The following is a 19200-nucleotide window of genomic DNA, read 5'->3' as shown; positions in this document are numbered from 1 at the left end:
TGAGACAATGGCCACAGAGTGGACTGAGGCTGAGCAGAGTGAATTCTCTTATGTGGTTTTGCTGTAGGCACCTGAATAATAAAGTCTGTTCCCTCTGTAGGACTGGGAACTGCTGTTACAGTTACGCATCCTACATGCTGGAGTGAATAGGGATTCTGATTCAACCAAAATTCTGCACCAATCCTCTAGAGATGCAGCCTTTTCATTTAGCATAAGGTTTTATCTTAGTCTTCGAGTGCTGAAGTTAGCAGCCAGTATTTTGGGGGTTGTGGGAGAGGGAGAAAAGATTTTTTTTGTGTGTGTTATCAGAAGGCAAGTTCTAAGTGACAGACTGGCTTTCCACCACTGGAGGCACCTAGAGCTCGGCAAATTTGCAGACTTTTCTGGACTGTCGAGCTGTGTTGCTGGAGCTGAGCTATTTCTGGGAGTTGATTGCAGAATTGCATTGTTGAGGAATAAATGAGATAGTCACAGCTCCTGTTAAGAGTTATTGATGGTAATAGCAGTCTTCCTCTCAAATAAGACCACGTCACTACCTTTATATATAGGAGACCATTCATTTGAAAAATAGTGCATAAAGAATAGAGCTTGCAATGCAGGAACTCAGCCTTATGTGTACAGTACCAGGTACTGTGATCCATGGGCCACAAAGAGGAACCTATAGAGGGACAGCTGTTGAACATGAAGATAAAACACAAATCTCCTCTCACTTTTAAATGAATAAAATTTTATTTTAATGAAAAGTAAAGGCAGATAAAAACTGTGAATTAAACAAACAAAATAGAAGCAAATCTGATAGAACCTGAGTAAAACAGTTTAAAAACTCCCAGACTTGCTCCTATGACACTCCAAATTATATGCCACATATTATTCACTTCCCTGAAGACTTCTTTTGTGACAAATTCTGGAAAAGAGAAAGAATGGAATTGTAGAAAATGTAATCTTATGAATTTAGTATGTCTCTTACAGAGAAAGTCTTAAACATTGAGCTGTTTAACTATCAGAAAAAAAAAAAAATAACCAAGTCCAAGTAAGTCACATTACTTCAAAAGAAACTTGCAACTGATTATAAGAGTGAGTAATGCAAATTTCCCAAGACTGTCATTCTGCTTGATGGTAGTGGCAGCTGTGTCTTCATACAGCTCAATCAGGGCTCAGAAATGAACCTTTAAAACCTCTTTGTTTCCCAAAAGGGACTTCAAAATATTTTTTCTCTTTGTATTGTGGCACAGACTGACAATCAAGAAATTTGAAGTTAAGATTGACATTTGGAGAAAAACATGTTTTAGTAAGTGTTTGGAAGGAACTTTTGAGTGGACAAAATAAAATACTAGATGAAAGGATGTTATTACATCCTATTTCTCCATACTCCCATCCTCCATTAAACTGGCAGCTGGAGGTAAAGGTTAATTTAGCTCCTAAATGCATAATCTTTTGCAGCTTTCAATAAACTAGCAATTTATATAAGTCCCCCCAGTACATCTTTCTTGTGCTAAAAGCATATATTTAAATTCTTCTTTGTACTTTCCTTTTCTGCGGAAATTATATTCCTGGACATTTGGAAATAAGCTGAAAAAAATGAATATCAGAGTGTGTCTGCAACAAGAGGCTGTTTAGGGATATGCATATTATAAAAGACTGCTTATCTAAAACCACTGTTAATCATCCTAAAGGACATCTTTTAAATTATCAAACACTTAAAATATATAATGAAAATTACATACCATTTGCAGAATTTCAATTTCTGTTTGAAGAGTCTCACAGACACTTTCCCAACTATCATCTTTGCATTTTTCCAACTCTTTCTTAAGTCTGTGTCAAAAAACAAATAGAATTTCAGGTCAGAGATCTGTTGCTGGGTAACTATTTTTTTCAGCTTTGGTCACAATTCTCAACTGGACTTGAGTGAGAAAAGCCTCATTGATCTATTTTCCTAGGTTAGGATTTAAGTTTGCTAGTTAGACAGATTTCTGGGCTGTGTTGTTTCCATAAACTGTGGAAGATGTATGGCCTCATTAGTCATCATTTTCCTTATTTAAACACGTGGATTGGAATGGTGACGCTTAGAAAGCCCTGTATGTTACCACTCTTATCTTTCCTGGGTATCTTCTTGTAGACTCTCCTGGGGACAGAATGCTGGATTAGATGGGTGCTCTGCCTGCCCCTGTGCCAGCATTGCTCCATACCCCTCCACAGACTCCACAGCTTCTGCTCCTCTTCTCTCCTCACTGCTCCCACTATTCCTCAGCACTTACTGCTTCCCAATACTCTCAACCAGGAGTTCTCCAACTATTCTGCAATAAGGATTACTTTTAATATAGATATTTCTTCATTCAAAAGATTGTTTAGTCCTGCTAAAAGGAGGTACTTCAACTCTGCACATCAGTGACTGTAGTCATTTAAATTAATACTTGGTAGGCCCAGAGAAATCTACGGCAGAGCTTTCAGTAGCCTGATAAATACAAGGTGATGAGATTATACTGAGTCTTTTCATGGCTGTCAGAAGAAATGCATAATCACAAAGATAAGGTTGTTTACCTTTAATACAGTTTCAGGAAACAATCTGAATATTCTAGAACATACAAGTAGACTGAAAATATTCTGCTTGTCATTAAATAGCTAAACCAATGTATTGAAGCAGGAACTTGTTTCTTCTTGAAACAGAAGGTAGCAACTTTTTTTGCTTTTATATAATATAATAGACAACAATTTATTTGACCTTATTATAGAAATTATGTACCTCTTTAGCTGTCCTAGTGCAAAGAGAATTGGTTTTCTACACAGAAAATGGCTTTATTTAAAGGTATATCTTTAAATAGAGGAATAGCTTAGTCACTGTGCAGCAGCTTTGGAATAATAGACTAAGACTGGAAGTTAATTTTGCTGCTCCTGTGGAAAACACAAATATCTTACCATCAATATGGAAAAAGCATGAGCTCTATGTGCTTGCATGATAAAGGAGTAAATGTCCCTTCTTTCAGAAACATTTCTCATAGCACAAGAATCAAAAAGGGAATTTTGAATGACGCGTTAAGAAGTGAAATTTTCACTGTACTGTAGTACACTTAGTTTTCAGTACATTTGGTTGGGAGAAGTTCACTTCAAGGTCTAAGATCAGCTTGTGATCTTGATTAAATCTGCTTAACTTCATTGCCTTGTCTCTGCATGTTTTCTCACTGTGTTCTCTGCTAGTGTGATATTAGAACACTGATTTGCTTGAGACAAACAAAAGCCCTACTTTGTTTAATTTACTTTACAAAAAGACAGAGTCTGTTGGTCTCAGAGAAAATGCTCTCCCATTGTCTTTCGCACTGTAAAACTCCTTGCTACTTGTTAGCTAAGAATGATACCAGTCCATGCTAGGCCTACATTAGGGATAGAACAAGCAGAAGATAAGCAGTAGGAGTTGCTTATCTGTGTCTTGGGATTGTGATTTAATTTCTTTTGATGATGTGCTTTGAAACTAACATTTTGCATACAGATTTTAAGATTTTATTTCAAATATTTTATAAAACTTTTAAATGTAGTGACAGCACAATTCCTTACACAGCATCAGGTAGTGGTGATACAAGACATTCATTCAAATGTGGCATTTAATTCTTACATTAATCAATTGATTCTGCTTTCAGGTCTTCCTTCTTTCTTATTTAGAAGCTAGATAATTACAGTATGTGCCAGGAATATTATACTCACAAAATAAGAGCTGTCTGTTAGGTTACAGTCTACAAAATTAATGCATTGGAGACGCCTGAGTTACTGAATAAATGATGAAGTTTTACCAGAAGGAATGAGAGACAATGGAACTACTAAAAAAAAAATGTTTAAACTGAAAGCAGATTTTGTTTTTTCATTTTACATTTAAGATAAGCAGGGTATTCATATTCATCTTTCCACTATCAGATTGAATGTGCAAACCAATTATTCATGAAACTATACTGTCTAGATGGAAGGCAGGTTTTCTGTCACCTTTGAAAATGGAAGAAGATGTAACTTTTGCTAGAACAAGGATTAATTTGACAATTATAGCCTTTTTATGACTATGAAAAAATGCAGATTTCTTAGGAAAAAGAATCTGAAAAATCACATTACCATTTGGCTCCCCATGTCCTTTTGTTTTGTTTTATTTTTAGCATTTTGTTCTCCTTGCTGACAATAAAATATAGCTTTAAAATAAGTCATTGCACTGGAATAGCAGTGTTTTGGCAAGTTACAGTATCACAGGCTCTAATGAACAGCTGGAGCTGAAATGCCATACTTGCAATAGCTAAACCTAGCCTTAAATCAAGTAGGCGGCACAACAACATCAGCATTTTTTGGATGCCATCTTGTCCTAGACCGAGCTCTGCTATCAATGGCCCATTTTCCATTAGTCTTGAATGCTAGAAGTGACAGAGATGAAGAAGGAGGAGATCACTGAAGATGATCGATTTTTGCAGCTCTGAAATGAGCCCAGCTATTAAATGTCATTGGCATTTGTGGTTGATACACATTCTTCTTGAATTTCAGCTCTATATGCACAGGGCAAAGAGGAAAAATAATTTGAAATCAATACATGCTGGTATTATAAATTGAACGATGAAGAAAATAATGTTATTGTCAAAGAGGTCTCTCTGCAAATCATCCATAGATTCAAATTACTGGATCAAGACTTTAGTACCCAAAACTTGCATTTCAAGAATAATTTTACATAAAGAAGTCTTAAAGGAGAAATAAATTCTGTAGAAAGTAGGGTTAATATGTAATTTTAGTCTTTTTTTAATCTAGTGGGGCTGAAAGATCCTACCTAATTGTTGTTGAAGTTGCAGGAGGAGCAGACTGTCTGTTAGCTATGTTTTGCTGACACAAGTACGAATTTTTTCTGTATTCTTTTTGTCTTTGCCTTGTTTATGACCACCATTTTATTTTTTAATCATAAATTTGAGGGAAAACATTGTAGTGTATTATAAAACAGAATTGCTTTACACTGATATACAGGGCACAGAATTCATGGTACAAAATGAAATTCCTTTAGACGTTGTATATAACTTGAGAGTACATTTCTTGATTTTTCTGGTGTTTCATCATGGACATCAGAAGATACATTTATCAATGTTTTAAGACTTTATTGGGACTGAGGAAAAGTATTGAAGACTTTAGTTTATTGTCTCAAGCTGAAGTAGAGGTAAGACAGAGGTAACTGTCAAGTTCAACACAGGGATGAAATTAATGTGCATGTTTCTACAGTGAGAGCAAGATTTTGCTGGTATTTACAATTTGCTGACACTACTAAACAGAATATGATATTGATACAGTTGAAGAAGTCAATAAATTTCAAACTATTATCAATTGATTGAGGAAGAGGGAAAACAAGCCCTGCATGGAACTCAGTATCCCAAAATATAAAGTCAAATACTTGAGTTACACAATTAAGTATAAAAGTCTGTGCTTGATGGAGCAGAAGGATAATAAAACTAAGCAAGTGATCTAATAGTAATAATAAAGTCTAGCAAGAAGATGAAACATGAACCCAAAGAAGGTACTAGACAACATAACAATGGAAATTAAATGTAAATTAAAAGAAATTGATCTACCTTAAGCAAAATAAGAAGTTTTATGCTTTTGCTTTGGTAAGAGTAGTTAGGGGTCTTGAAAAGTATGGTGGTATTTTCCAAATACACAAAACATCCCAAGACGTATTTAAGGAAATTATAATAATAAGTGGATAAACATGGAAAGGTTAAGGTGCACTAAATTAAATTGCACACCTAGGATGAGATTTGCTTATTGTGCAGACAGCAAACCAAAGTTGTGTGGACTATTTTTCATTGGATCTGTAAAAATGAGCTACATAGGAAAGAAAAAATATACAAGCATGTATGTGAAATGAAATGTGTTTCTAGGGGTCAATAGGACTCCTATTGAAAGATAGGGAAAGTAAATAGGGGTCAATGGTTCTTCTAGTTCAATTATCTCAATTTTCTGTTGGACAGACAAAATTAGATCTTAATCTGGGTATATTAATATGACTACTCTATTGCTGAAATTATTATCTCTATTATGTACTTCTTCCTTCATATGTATAATACACTCAGCTAAAAAGGATTTAGAATTGTCCTTGTTTCATTCTGCTTTATGGGCTCTCCATGTGCTGCTCATCTTCCAGGTTGAATGAATTTTTTTGACAAGTAGATGAGAGATGTGTACGAAGTATTCTTACACCCTCCTGGTATTCTTTTGGAAAGAACTCTTCCTTTTATCATGTCCACAGCTATGTTTTCTTTTGATGTTAATAGTTATATTTTGCACACATAGTATGTTCAGATCTCTCTGCTTCCAGGTACCTGTTATTGAAGTACTGTAATTGTGAACAAGTAGATAAACTTACAGTATATAATTATATTACTCCTCTTTTTAGTGACTCTTCTGCAAGGTGTAAAGTTTGATTGTTTAAGATAATGTTGTCTTAAAATGCTTTCTATTCTAAAGTCATTAATTAAAACAATAAGCAAGACCAACTGTGAATGTTGTTACCTTTGAGTCCCAGAATTTTAAACTGCAGACCTCTGACTGTTGTTACCATTACTCACTTCTTTACTTAATATATCTTCCCTAGGTTAACTAGTATTTTTCTATGTGGGATAACATCAAATACTTTATTAATGTCTAGATGGATGGCATTGGAATTTTCTTTGTCTAACCTATCAGTTGTATTACCAAAGAAAAGGCATCGTTAGTCAGATTTGATCTACTTTTTGTAAATCCATATTGCAATTCATAATGGAAAGCTCTTTTAACATAATTCAAGATATAATAGTTCCACTAGGCACTGCTATTAAAAAGAAAAGCTCAAAAAATCAATGAGGAGATTGCCATTGAAAAACTCATTTTGAACCACATATATTACTCCAGAGACTGATATTTTCTGATTATAAAATTTAACATCAAATTAACTTGCAAAAAAAAAAGAAAAAAAAAAAACTAACCCACCAGAAGCATGCACGAGGCTTAGGCAGCCTGCTGTATGCATGAACAATTTGTTGAGCTCTAAGGAATACATTTCCTGTATGATTTGTATGAAAGAAAAAAATTACTTTTTCCTTCCTAATTTTGGTAATGGATTTTTTTTTCCTGGATTATGAAGAATAAGAAGGAATACTAGATTTTTAGGATTTAGACATGTATACAAAGCTGTGAACTATTTACAAAGTAAGCAGATTTCATGCATTTCCTTTCTGCTACTTCTTTTCTAAGTAGAAGAGAAATTCAGGTTTCAAAGCAGCATTTTATCCTTATTCTAACTTTTAAATAGGTTGAAAGAGATCTATTTTTGGTAGAAATGCTCTGGTTTTAGTCTAAATGAACTTCAACTAAAATTATTTCTAGATTGTTTTACTTAAGGCAACACAAAAATTTAAAATTAAAATGTGAAAGGGGATAAATAATTAATACAGTAATTACAATGAATATAACAGTGAAACGCCATAGTTAGGAATTTACTGGTATCAGTTAGTCTCTGTTTGACTCCTGCATTGTTCCACTTAAGTGATGTTACTCTCGCTACCTGCCAGGGAAATGGGACTCCAGAGAGCTGATGCCAAAGTTCTTTCCTGCTGTTTTGTGTTTGAGGATGGCATTGGCAGAACAGATGATTAAAACAAGGCTTTTGATCTTAATTGCAGCTCTTTAGGGAAAAACAAACAAACAAACAAAACAAAAAAAAACCCCAAAAAAACCCCAACAACCAAAAAAACAAAAAAAACCCCAAAAAAACAAAAAACAAACAAACAAAAAAAACCAACAAACAAACAAAAAAACCCACCACCACCCACCAAAAACCCCTCTCTTTTCTCAAAAATTTCTCTGAATTATGAACCTGTATCATGAGACTTGCATTTTCCAAGGTGCCTGCTAACTATATCTGTGCTTAACATTCCAGTTCTGGTTGGCTTTTTTTGCTTTCTTTCTTCATTCAGTGTGTATCAGGACAAGCCTCTAAAGCAGCCCCAACAGCTGCTGGAATTACCCATGTGTGCCTCTCATGACCCTTTGCAATTCTTTGATGGATCTGAGAGAAATTTTATGAAACTGCAGACATGGTATGGGGCATTTTTCTCAGATCAAAGATGAATTGCTGTAATTTGAATTAGCTGGCTACGCTCTTCAGCTGAAACGCAATTTACTTTTAGATATATACTTAATTGCAATGAAGATTCTTGCCTTGCCAGCTACTTTTGATATTGATTTTTAAGCTAGGACTAGGGATGTGATACAGTAACAGACTTGCAGGGTGATCTGGGAGCTACATATATCAGGTTATTGATGCTGACTGTCTCTCATGTTTGTTCTAAGGAGACATCAAAAAAAGTATTTTTACCACTTAAAGAGTGGTGTGGTTTCCATCTCTATAAAAAATAAAATCAGATTTTGTGCTTAATTCATAGGAAAAAAATATGTATTTCTGGCTCACATTATGTGTGTCAAAATATGATCATCTTTCTGTGTAATAAAAATGATTTTCAGTGAAAACTAGAATTCTATTTTTGCAATAAACTCTGTATGAGGATAAAAAAACCTGCTCTTGTTAGGCTAAAAAGGATTGTTTCTCAGACAAAAGAGGTTCAATCACATTGATTTTAACATGACCAAAATTGACTACTGTTAAGATATACACAAGTATATGAATGTGTCTTGGGAAGGAGAACTTTCAAGGATGAAAACTATGCAACCTCTCTGAGCAAGCTGTACCTCATCATGATAAAAATGTTTTTTCCTTAAATTCACTCTTGTTTCAAGTTCTGCTTTTTGCCTTTTGTTCTCTTACTGGGCAGCACTGTGCAGATGCTGCTCTGTGCTCGTGATGATACAGAGCTATAAGAGAGTGATCAGATACCTTCCAGGAGACTACTCCTATGCTGCACTATTTAGTGTCCAATACTTTAAACCCCCTTTCATTCTCTTCATTCAGTAGTCCAAACCAAGAAGTGATAAGTAGGCTTTGTTAAATAAAAAAAAACAAAAAAAAAACAACCCACACAACTGCTAGAGTTGTATGAGTCTGATAAAGTTTGGGGTGGCTCTAAAGAGCCCAGCAGTGACATAGGGAGGTGTAGACAAATGAGGATTGCCTGCTTGGCTCCACTGAAAAGCAGAATCTATTAGTGCTGACATGGAAATACAGCAACACAGCTCTGTTGCTTCTGGCATCTCAGTTAACTTTTTCAGGGCTCTCTATGAAGTATTTTCTGATCAAAAGCAAGTGCAAGATAAAAATATGATTTAGGCAAATCTGTCCTAAATTTTTTCCCGTATCTGAAATTAAAAAAAAAGTTTCAATTTTAAGAAAATGTGTTCAGTATATTACTAGACTTCAAGAAGGACTTGTATTCTGTGATAGTGGTAATAGCATAGGAACACTTTCTATTTTGCACTACATGCAATTATCAAATAATGTTAGCTTATCTTGACCATAAAAGGAGGCATTTCTTGAAATAAGAAAATCTCATCATCCTTCTTGCTTTGGTTGTAAATGACACTTGCTGATTTTGCAGTTAATAGAATTTAATATGTTTTATCCAGTTTTTCACCCAGAGAAAACCAGTGTTGTTCTGCAGAGCTGTGCCTTAATTTCACTGCATGGAAAGACAGACACGGATTTGATTGATCCCTAGGATCTCAGTGGCAGAGCTGGGGATTAAAAGTATGATAATGTTGGCAACTTCCGTATTTTCACACAGGAAACCTATTACAGGAACTAATTACACAAATTTGGACACTCAGTGGCATCATGGCAGTAAACTATTCCAAGGGAAGTACGTTAGTTGGAAGGGAGCTGGCAGCCTCATGTATCACCAGCCCCGATATATCATGATTGAATGAATAATGTAAAGGAGTGAATTACAGCGTGCTGTCCTGGAGAATCATTACTGTTGTTATTATTTACACTGGGTCTTCTATGTATATGTTGAATGCAAATTTTTTGCTACAGTATGCAGGATTGTGAGCTAATTAATTTTTATGCTGAGGGGATTTTGGCCATGTCTCAACACCATGCAAGAGGCTGAAGAGTTAGTAATAGGGCTGATATATCATTTTCTTTCAAAAACTGATATTCAGCAAAAAATGGGTCATTACCAAATCGTCGTTCAAAAAATTGCTCAGGATTCTCTACAAAGTTATAACTTTCCATTGAAAGTTTTCAGATAAAAACCCCCCACTATATTTATGTATTTTTGTCAAAAGCTTAGGGATATATAGGAAAAAAACCCCTGTGATGGTAATGTAAGTTGTGTTTTCCTTAATTTCTCTTAGAGAACCTTTTGGATTAGCTTTATAAGGAGGAGTTCTTTTGCATTGTCTATTAAATATTTTTAAATATTCCCAGGCACTTTCATCTGGACCATCATAAAATAGGAAAAAGATGGTCAATTCTGATATTAGGCTTTCTGCATTTGAAGACTTTATATATATATTTTTAAAATTACATTATTTTCGGTGTTGTGAAAACCTAATGTTTCACTTCAGCAAACTGACAAGAAATGAATGGTTACCACTCAGTTCCTGGGAAGAAAACTTCACTGTCAAGGGAGACTGTGCAAGGTCTCTTCTGTCTTGGTTAAGTCTTCAAAACTTTTTTTTTTTAAATTAAAAGGCAAACTAGAACTCATAGCAGAGATCACAGAGAAAATAAATCCACATTTAGTTGTTTGAACAGAGGCCCCATCTAGCCAAGGAGGTTACTGTGGCCAGTCCCGTCCATTGCAATGGACTCTGCACAGCCAGGCAGCAGAAATAAGTTTAGCACTGGGTAATTCATCAGTACTTTGTGCACCACCACCCTTTTCTCAAGACCTCAGGAACTGACCTTCCACCCAAGCAGTTTGTTCTTGCTCTGAGTTTGACTGCCATCCCTGCAAGCACTTGTGGTTTTGAGTTCATTGGAGTATGGATGTGAGGGTGAAATGCTGTAATCAGCAACAGGACTTGGGGTTGCCTAATAAAAAACGAATGGTTCTTCTGATCTCGGAAGGAATATTGTACATGAAAGGTAAAATAGTCATTGTTACCAGGACTAGATTGCAGTTATAGCCCTAAAATTAAATTAGGAACTAATCAACATGAGGCTTTTACCTTAAACATTCAGGATCAGTCTGAGGTTTTTCAGTGACTTGAACTTTTTCTGCTTCTAAGACTTTCGTCATTCTTTCAGCCTCCCTGATGAGTTTCTCAAGGTCTAAACATGAAATCAGAATTACCCTATAAATATATATTAATCATCCATATTCAAATACCTTCTACCTATTCTAAATTTATATTTTCTAATACTTCTTCATGAAGCTCTTTCAAGGGTAAAGGCATCTAAATAAAGAAAACTAAATATTTTATTATTATTGTAATCACATACTGCAATCTAGAAAATTTTGCTCCTTTTCACAAACAATTTAGGACCATATTTACTGCTTTTCTTACCTCTTACTGTGACACCTTACTTAGATATTGGTAAAAAACAATACTAAAGCACTCATATTATTTTAATTCAGATTTCAAAATGTTCCCTATTGCTGTGATCACCTTTGACACAGATTTTAAACAATATTTATGTTGACTTTAAGTTCTTTGAAACATTCAATTCTACATTTAAATATATGCCTTACCAGTAAAAGCAAAACTTTCTTTCATATTTACAGCTCATGATTCAGCAGTCATTGGACCTCAGTATCAATGACACTTCAATTAAATCTCATTGAAATCCATAATATGTGTAATAATCATGTTTTAAAATGATGCATTACATATTGTAAAAATAAATTAAAATATTGTTATGATTTCTTTTGCTTGAGAAAAGAAAACTGACAGAAAACATTTTTCAAAACCATTTGTCAAGCCAGAAATAATTATCACAAGAAATAGTTATCAGGCACACCTTTGAGCTCACTTTGGAGAGTAAATAAATCCTGCTTTAATTCATTCTTCTGCAGCTGGAGTGCATTTAACTGAACATTTTTATGTTCCATTGACTCCATTTCTAAGAAAAAATACATTTTAAAATAAAATGCATTGCAGATTTAGCATTCATGATACAATATTAAATATTCTTAACTACTTCTACCAATCTTCAGCTAGTCAAAAGAACCTTAAATATAAAACCAAAATAAAATAAGTCATATATAGTACAGTTCACAGGAAATTATATGTTGTATAATGTATTCACAGCTATGAAAGAAAATGATTTTTTTTAATGTTATTGAGCTGTTCAACATATTTTGCTGTCTGGGCATAAAAAGAATGTTTTGCTTTAGAGTTAATTCAGCCATAAAGAAAGGAAGATGACTGATTGAATAGGTGGAGAACAGACACCTCTCAGCAGGACTGAAAAATAAACACCTTTCTTAGTATTCTTGGTGTTATATATATTTGAACCTTACTATTAGACAGCATCTGGAATTAATTGTGATTGTTTTTCTACCAACTGGGGGTCCTCACGTAATTTCCTTATTATGAGTTGCTTAAACTTTTCACTTCAGAGTTGTCAGTGTGCCCAGGAGTGTACCAAACAAATACAAGCTGTGCCTCAAAAAAGGTGCAATTAAAGGATGGAACTGAGATGGCAACTGAACTTAGAGAAGAATTTTGGTCACCCTTCAGGTATTACTTATCATTTAACTGCCCAGCTCTGCCTGAATATATAAAAATTAAATGTTAAAAGCATCACTTGATGCCAAATACAGGCTTTTCAGTTGTAGATTAGTATCATAGCCACAGGAAATAAGAAAGGTGTTACCTAGTGCAAACTCCAGTGGACAGTCCTTTTTCAGTAACTTTACAGCACATATAGGGAATTGAAAGCGCTGTCATTTGACAGATCATGAGGCTGGAATGGACTTTGAGGGTTCATCTACCGCATTCCTCTCCTGAAAGCAGGATCAGCTCTAACTCTTGTTTCTGAAAAATGCTGGTTTGATCTTTTTTTGAAGACAGCTGGTAATGAGCACTCCTAATTCCTTTGGTAATGGAATCTTCTAAGGCAGAGAGCTTCAGTTGTCCACTGTCCTTAGAAAGATTCCTAAGATGTCAGACAGACTCTCCCTTATTGTGCTCTACACTTGTTACTTTTTATTCACTATAGGTATAGAGAATACTTTTTAGTTCACTATAGGTATAGAGAATACATTTATTTCCTTTCTACAGGACACTTAAACAATTTGAAGACTGATATCCATCTTTCATCAGTCTTTTCCTTAATAGCTCAAATAGTCACAATTCTTTCATTTTCTTCCTTCTCATGTGCTCCAGGACTCTGATCACTCTCTCTTACTGGTCCTGTGTAGGATTCTCTCCAGACTTTTTTTTTTTTTTTTTTTTTTTTTAAAGTTTAAGATCAAAACAAGATGCACAGCAGTCCAGCTCAGAGCTAACTGCCCCAAATAGAGTGAGGAATTATTTTCATGTGTAAGAGGTCAGAATTTTGTTTGTGTCTCAGTGTGGTGTTGGCATTCTGATGTCGTTGACTCACGTTCAGCCCGTGAACCATGACGACCCTGATTTCCTTGCAGAGGGACTGCCCTGCAGTGTGACCCTGTGCTGAGGGATCTCATACTCTGTACCTAAACTGAAAATCAAGCTACACTGTGCCACTAAAGGCCCAATCCTACAGGACATCTGTGTATGCAATTCTTTTGAAGCTAAGGAAATGTACAGAGCTCAACCACAGGTGATTTTAAACCTAATTCAGTCGCTGTGTATGGCTGTGAGCTCTGTGCTGGCTGAACTAGACAGCGGGAGCTGCCTCTTCAGGTTGGCTTCTTCTCCTCACAGCGCTCACATCAGAAAGCTTGAAGAGGATGGGGAACAAAAGAGCCTTTAATTATGCTTGGTATGTCAGAGCAGTGCTAAAAGGAAGCTCCAGACAGTGGAGGAATGAAATAAAATGACTGGTTTGCACAGCTATACTTTATCAATTTGTGTAAATCCAAGATAAACTGTTTTAATATAAGACTTACCATTTTTCAACAGAGCTGCCTCATTCTCTAAATCATTTATTTCAGTCTTGACTTTCTTTTTAAGAAGAAGATCTCTATTACTTGTTAGTCCATATTCACTGTTAAACTCTGTTACTTCTCTGGTAAAATTATCTTCCTCCTCAGTAATTTTTCTCTTTGCATCTGCCTGACAAAAAGAAAGGGAAGACTGAATGTTCAGGTGAAAAAACCCAAAATTCTTTGTTAAGCTAGGCAGACTGAGACACACTGGTTTTTTTATACTTAAATCTGTAGTCAGAAACTAAATAAATAAAAAATAAATGTAAAAGTAAAGAAAATATTTACTTTTTCTTATAAGAACATGAAAAATAGTCTACAGCTCTGTCATTATGCCTATTGTTTTAAACATTTTTTTCCTGTAAAGATGAAAGATCTATTCTTGACAGCAGAGCATTTAAATAATCAATACATTGTTATAGACTTGAACCAGCAGATTTTCAGATCAACTCTTGTACTGATATTAGAAAATTCTGCTTAAAGTCACTAGCATAGGATGGCAGTTCTTTTTTATAGCTTGTTCTTAAATTAAAAAGTGTTACTTAACCCTCTGCAGAATGCAGACTTACTTTAACTCCTTTTAGAATTACCAAGAATGCTATTGTTGATAGAAAATCAGTTTAATTTTCTAGGAAAAAAAAAATTCAAAAAAGTAAGGTTATATTAAATTCCTTCTAAAAAATCTTTATTGATTGCTAAATTAATTAAAATTTAATGATCCCTACATGCAGGGGAAAAAAGAAAAGATAACTTGTATATCAAACATCAGTATATGTGTACATATACTGGGAATACTTTGGGTGATGCAGAAATATGACTTAGTTAAAGATATCTGCCTAAAGATTTAGGTTTAATACTGGTTTGTACTGAATGTTTAAAACTTAGCTCTGCTGATTTAAGGGCAAATACATGTGCAGAAAAGATTCCTCTGTGGCTTTTCTTCATATATACAGATCCAAGGAGCCTCAAACAAAAGGAAGGCAAAATTCAGGTTAGCATCTGAGAGAACTGGAAAACTTGTTGTAAGTAGCTACCTTTGAAGAGGTGGTGAGGTGTGTCTGACATCAAAGAGATTGTGTTCTATGTCAGGATTGCTAAACTGTCCACATTTGCTAAAATGTGGTGTGGGCCTCCCTGGGGTTTTCCTTTGATCCTTTTCAATATTTTTTACTGTGGATGAGGCAATCCAATTTAAGGTGAGGCCTCCCTAGCTTACTTTTACAAAGGAAATAATCTGTCGGAATTGGGGTTCAGTCATACAACAGCAAACATTAGAAAATGAAGTCAAGAATATAAAATCAGCTTTGGAGGTAAAATGCAGCATAAGCTACCTTGGATCATGGTTTAAATTAAAAGCAAGAAATTATCTAAGTTTACATTGTTACATATAGTAAAATAATAATTTAAAAATTCCTGATTTAAAACATTAGTTTTTCCAGATTTTCAAATTTTAAAGCTGATTGCTCTTGTACAATAGAAAAGAGATGTGTGAATATCACAGCTGGAAACATACCATGATTTTAAGAAGACTGGATCTTTGATTAATAAGTTCAGCTTTTTGCTTTTCTAAGCTGTCTTCATGTTTCTTCAAAATTTCTGCATTGAACTGCTTTGCAGACAGTTGCTGAACCTTCCAAAAGGGGAAAAAAATTTTATATATATATATATATATATAAAAAGGTTATTGTTTTATATACTCTGAAATTGTACACAAAGACCTTGGTCCCATTTAAAAAGAGCTGGCACAGCTGCTGGACTGACAAAAGCATCTTTTTTCCTCTCAATAACCTTTCAGTTCTGCTAAGATTTTGAAAAGTCTTTTTTCTTTAAAAGACTTTTTTAGTGGTGTTCTGTCTATGTAAAATGGCATTTTACAATCTTCTAGGTTTAGGAGAAATTTTTTTTTTCCAGGAAAAATATTGACCATATGTGATCCTTCAGCCAACATAATCCACTGTCCTCCATCTCATTGTGCAAAGCTCATCAGGAACTAAACGAGACAGTAATATCACAATAATATGGGACAGAGATCCAAGCATCCTGGTTTTGACTGAATGGCTGTACAGGTCATCCACTCTGTCATGCTGCTATGGAATACACAAAGGAGAGTGGGATACTTTTCTGAGCACAGTTTCTGGAATTTTTAGTTGAGAAAGGGTAATGGGAATTAGCTCACTGGTTATTGACTGTTTGATCATAAAACCCCCAAGCCCTAAATTTTGATTTTGGACATAGATTTATTTAGAATTTTATTAATTTTAACCATTAGTTTATCTGATAGGAGGGTGTGCTGTTCAACCACTTTATTTTCAAAATTTGCTGAAGACTTCTCATTTTTCTGGCCCTTCTACTGTATCATCTAACCTAAGTGCAGATATATGGTGGGATGAACTATAACAAAAAACAAATAGGAAACAGCTACGTGTTGTAGAGACTTAAAGGAGGGAAATAATTTATTTGATGGAGTGTCAAGTTCTCTTGACTCAGAGCAATGAATAGGGAAAGCAAAGTTAGATTTTCCCACAGAGAGTAAAGGCCAGGGTAAGTATCAGGAATGAAACGGAACAGTCAGACTGATACACTAGTGTTTGTGTGTGTAGAAGCAGAAAAGACCAAATAGGAGTAGTAGTAGTGGTAAAAATGAAAATATTTTAAAGTTAAATAATGTGCATGATTGTGGAGAGGGCACGGATGAAGTGCATCTGTTCAAAATAGGAGGAGAGTGGAATGAAACGCCCAAAGACTAGAATGTGTGAGAGTTGGAAAGCAAAGGACTAGATTTTTTTCCTCATCCCTGATATGTCTGTCTAGCATGCTAAGTGTGCAGGTCATGCTTGGCTCAGAATTTATTTTACATATTAATTCAAAGAGAGTAGGTGATCTTACACCACTGTATTTGTAATACTGTTCATAACTAGCTTCAGTGTAGTTTCTCCATCTGTGAGATGCCAAATTCATCTATGCATTTGCAATCAATTTTTTTAAAGAAGTCATTGAGCTACAAACAGAAAAATGCTGTAATTTGGGTTCTAATTACATGCTACCTGATTTTACAGAAGAGAGGGGAAAATTGCTTTTCCTAGGACTCTTTGATTGACCACAGGCAGTGTCTGTGAAATAGATGTCAAAAAACTTCTGAACTCATCATCTTGGTCAGACATCAGCTGCTGTGCATGCGTGTGGTTGGATATGTTGCTTATAAAGAAGTGCAATTATTTGGTGTGGGATAAATTGAACAGCATCAGCTGAACAGCATTATTTAATATTATTTGAATTAAATGAACTATTGCAGACATATGTAAGCCTAATTCCTGTACTGAAAAATAAATTACTTTAAATAATGTCAATAACTATATAATCTTTAAACCTAAATATACAGTCTGATTGAAATGCATTTTTCTATTCCACTACTTACTTCTCTGTATCATTCCCTACCTATAAGTGAATCAATGTCAGACTAGGCAAGCAAGGAAAATGTATTTTTGTGGACATCAGTGAGAATATTATTAATACTGGTCAGTAAATCACATAAAATTTAATTAGGAATAGTTCTTCAGCTCTTCCCATTAGTAATTTACAATAATGGCTCTACTCTTGGGAGTTTCTGTACCTACCACATAACCCTTGATTGTAAATCACATTGCATCAATAACAAGTTAGCAGTAGAAACATAAAATTGTGATGTTTGTAAACAAACTTAAGAGTAAGACTACTGAGGATTTCAACTAGCGAGCAACATCAAGATATAATCTGTGTTGGATAAATAAGTTACTATTTTAAAGCACCTTTGGGCTCTGAAATTGTGGCAGGCATAAATGGGAGCATCTAAATTACTGCCTGCATGATTATAGTCTCAATTTGCAACCAGTAAATATTTGTAAATGAGTTCTAGTCTGATCCCTTCTCTGCAATGTTATTTTATATATATATATATATATATATATATATATATATATATATATAGTCCTTCACAAAAGGCAGAAGATACTGTTTTAGGAAGGATGAAAGCCATCCCCCAAACATTTATTTTTACAACTAGATGAGGCAATCTCCCAAATGTTCTTGAAGTTGTTTATTTAAATGATAGGATCCAACAGCTCTGACTTCAAAGGAGGCTCCACATGCTTTCCTGTTGTGAACACACATTCTGTCAGCACAGACACTTAAGAGCACAGGGGAGGGTATTTAGACTTAATTTTCAGACACAAGCAAATGGATTTTTAAATAATTAGCAACCGCAGGTGTTATTGGTGAAAAACTCTGCAAAACCGGTGGCTTAATCTGAAAATACATCTGCAGTTTGATTAAATGGAAAGAGTAATAAAATCACTAAACAGATTCAGAAACTCTCCTCTGTTGTGAGTCTCCCTAGAAAAACACTTAAAGCTTACAAGCCTTAACTGTAAGCTCACAGAAAGATCTTCAGTATATGACTTTATTTCCGGTGAAATAACCACAGGGAATGTTTCCATAGATTTTCTGTGAAAGACCATTAATAAATGGCATTGGGTAACCAAGGGATGGCTTCTGTACACTGGGGGGAAGTGCTGTAACAAGGTGCAGGACTGTTGAAATAGAATATCTCACACCATGCCCCAAAACTGCCTGCCCTGAACACAGCCAGGGGCCAGCCCCAAGGGTGAGGTCTGTGGGAGGAAGGATATTCAGAGACACATTTTTTACTACAGAAAGGCACAGTGCAGGTTCCCTCCATGCTGCGGTACTCAGCAGGTGAAGCACACTCCTCAAAAGTGCTTCTGGATCTATCCCTGAAAGAATAGATTGTGTATTTGTAAACATAACGTATTTCATTATTATGTGCACTATAAATATGCCTGCTCACCTTGGTTTCTAAGTTAATTTTTGCAGTGCTCAGCTCTTCTTTTATTTGGTTAATTCTTTCGTAACTTCTATTTATGTCGCATTTAGCTGCAAGACAACACAAACCTGTAAGAGCGTGTGCTCAGTTTGTAAATGTTACATTCTTATAGAAATGTGCTGGTGGCAAGAACCAGCCATGCTGGCTCTGCCAAGTCCCCTCAGGACACCCTGTGGGCCTCATCCTCTGGGAACGGGGAGGCCCCTCAGGATGGTGCCCATGGGGCCGACCTTGCTGGATGAAGTTCCTCTTCTCCCTCGCCTGCTTCTCTGTGAACTGGATTTGCTGGAACAGAGCGTTCAGGTTCAT

The 19200-nt window shown here is 35.2% G+C and overlaps 1 protein-coding gene and 1 long non-coding RNA gene across 2 annotated transcripts in view; one reads left to right on the top strand and one right to left on the bottom strand.

Moving 5' to 3' along the window:
* Positions 1-16030, top strand: part of LOC120756078 (uncharacterized) — a 25094-nt gene extending 9064 nt beyond the window's left edge. Inside the window, exons 2-3 of the long non-coding RNA XR_005702009.2 lie at positions 14966-15003; positions 15924-16030. This is a non-coding gene — a long non-coding RNA (uncharacterized LOC120756078). The remainder of the gene's footprint in view (positions 1-14965; positions 15004-15923) is intronic.
* CCDC172 (coiled-coil domain containing 172) lies at positions 872-19200 on the bottom strand. The gene is made up of 8 exons (XM_040071790.1): positions 19122-19200; positions 18856-18941; positions 15526-15642; positions 13977-14142; positions 11900-12001; positions 11107-11209; positions 1725-1812; positions 872-904 (listed from the first exon to the last, which is right to left on the bottom strand). Exons 1-8 carry the CDS (start codon positions 19198-19200, stop codon positions 872-874), a joined length of 774 nt encoding a protein of 257 aa, XP_039927724.1.

The sequence above is a fragment of the Hirundo rustica genome, chromosome 8 (genome assembly GCF_015227805.2).
Source record: "Hirundo rustica isolate bHirRus1 chromosome 8, bHirRus1.pri.v3, whole genome shotgun sequence".
NCBI classification, from domain to species: Eukaryota; Metazoa; Chordata; class Aves; order Passeriformes; family Hirundinidae; genus Hirundo; species Hirundo rustica.
This window is presented reverse-complemented; position numbering and strand designations above follow the sequence as displayed.

Coding starts and splice junctions, on each gene's coding strand:
- CCDC172 (XM_040071790.1), bottom strand. CDS start 19,200: ATGAACCTGAACGCTCTGTTCCAGCAAATCCAGTTCACAGAGAAGCAG. Junction 14,143..15,525: donor CCAGTCTTCTTAAAATCATG/GTATGTTTCCAG, acceptor TCTTTTTGTCAG/GCAGATGCAAAGAGAAAAAT. Junction 11,210..11,899: donor TCTCCAAAGTGAGCTCAAAG/GTGTGCCTGATA, acceptor TTTCATGTTTAG/ACCTTGAGAAACTCATCAGG.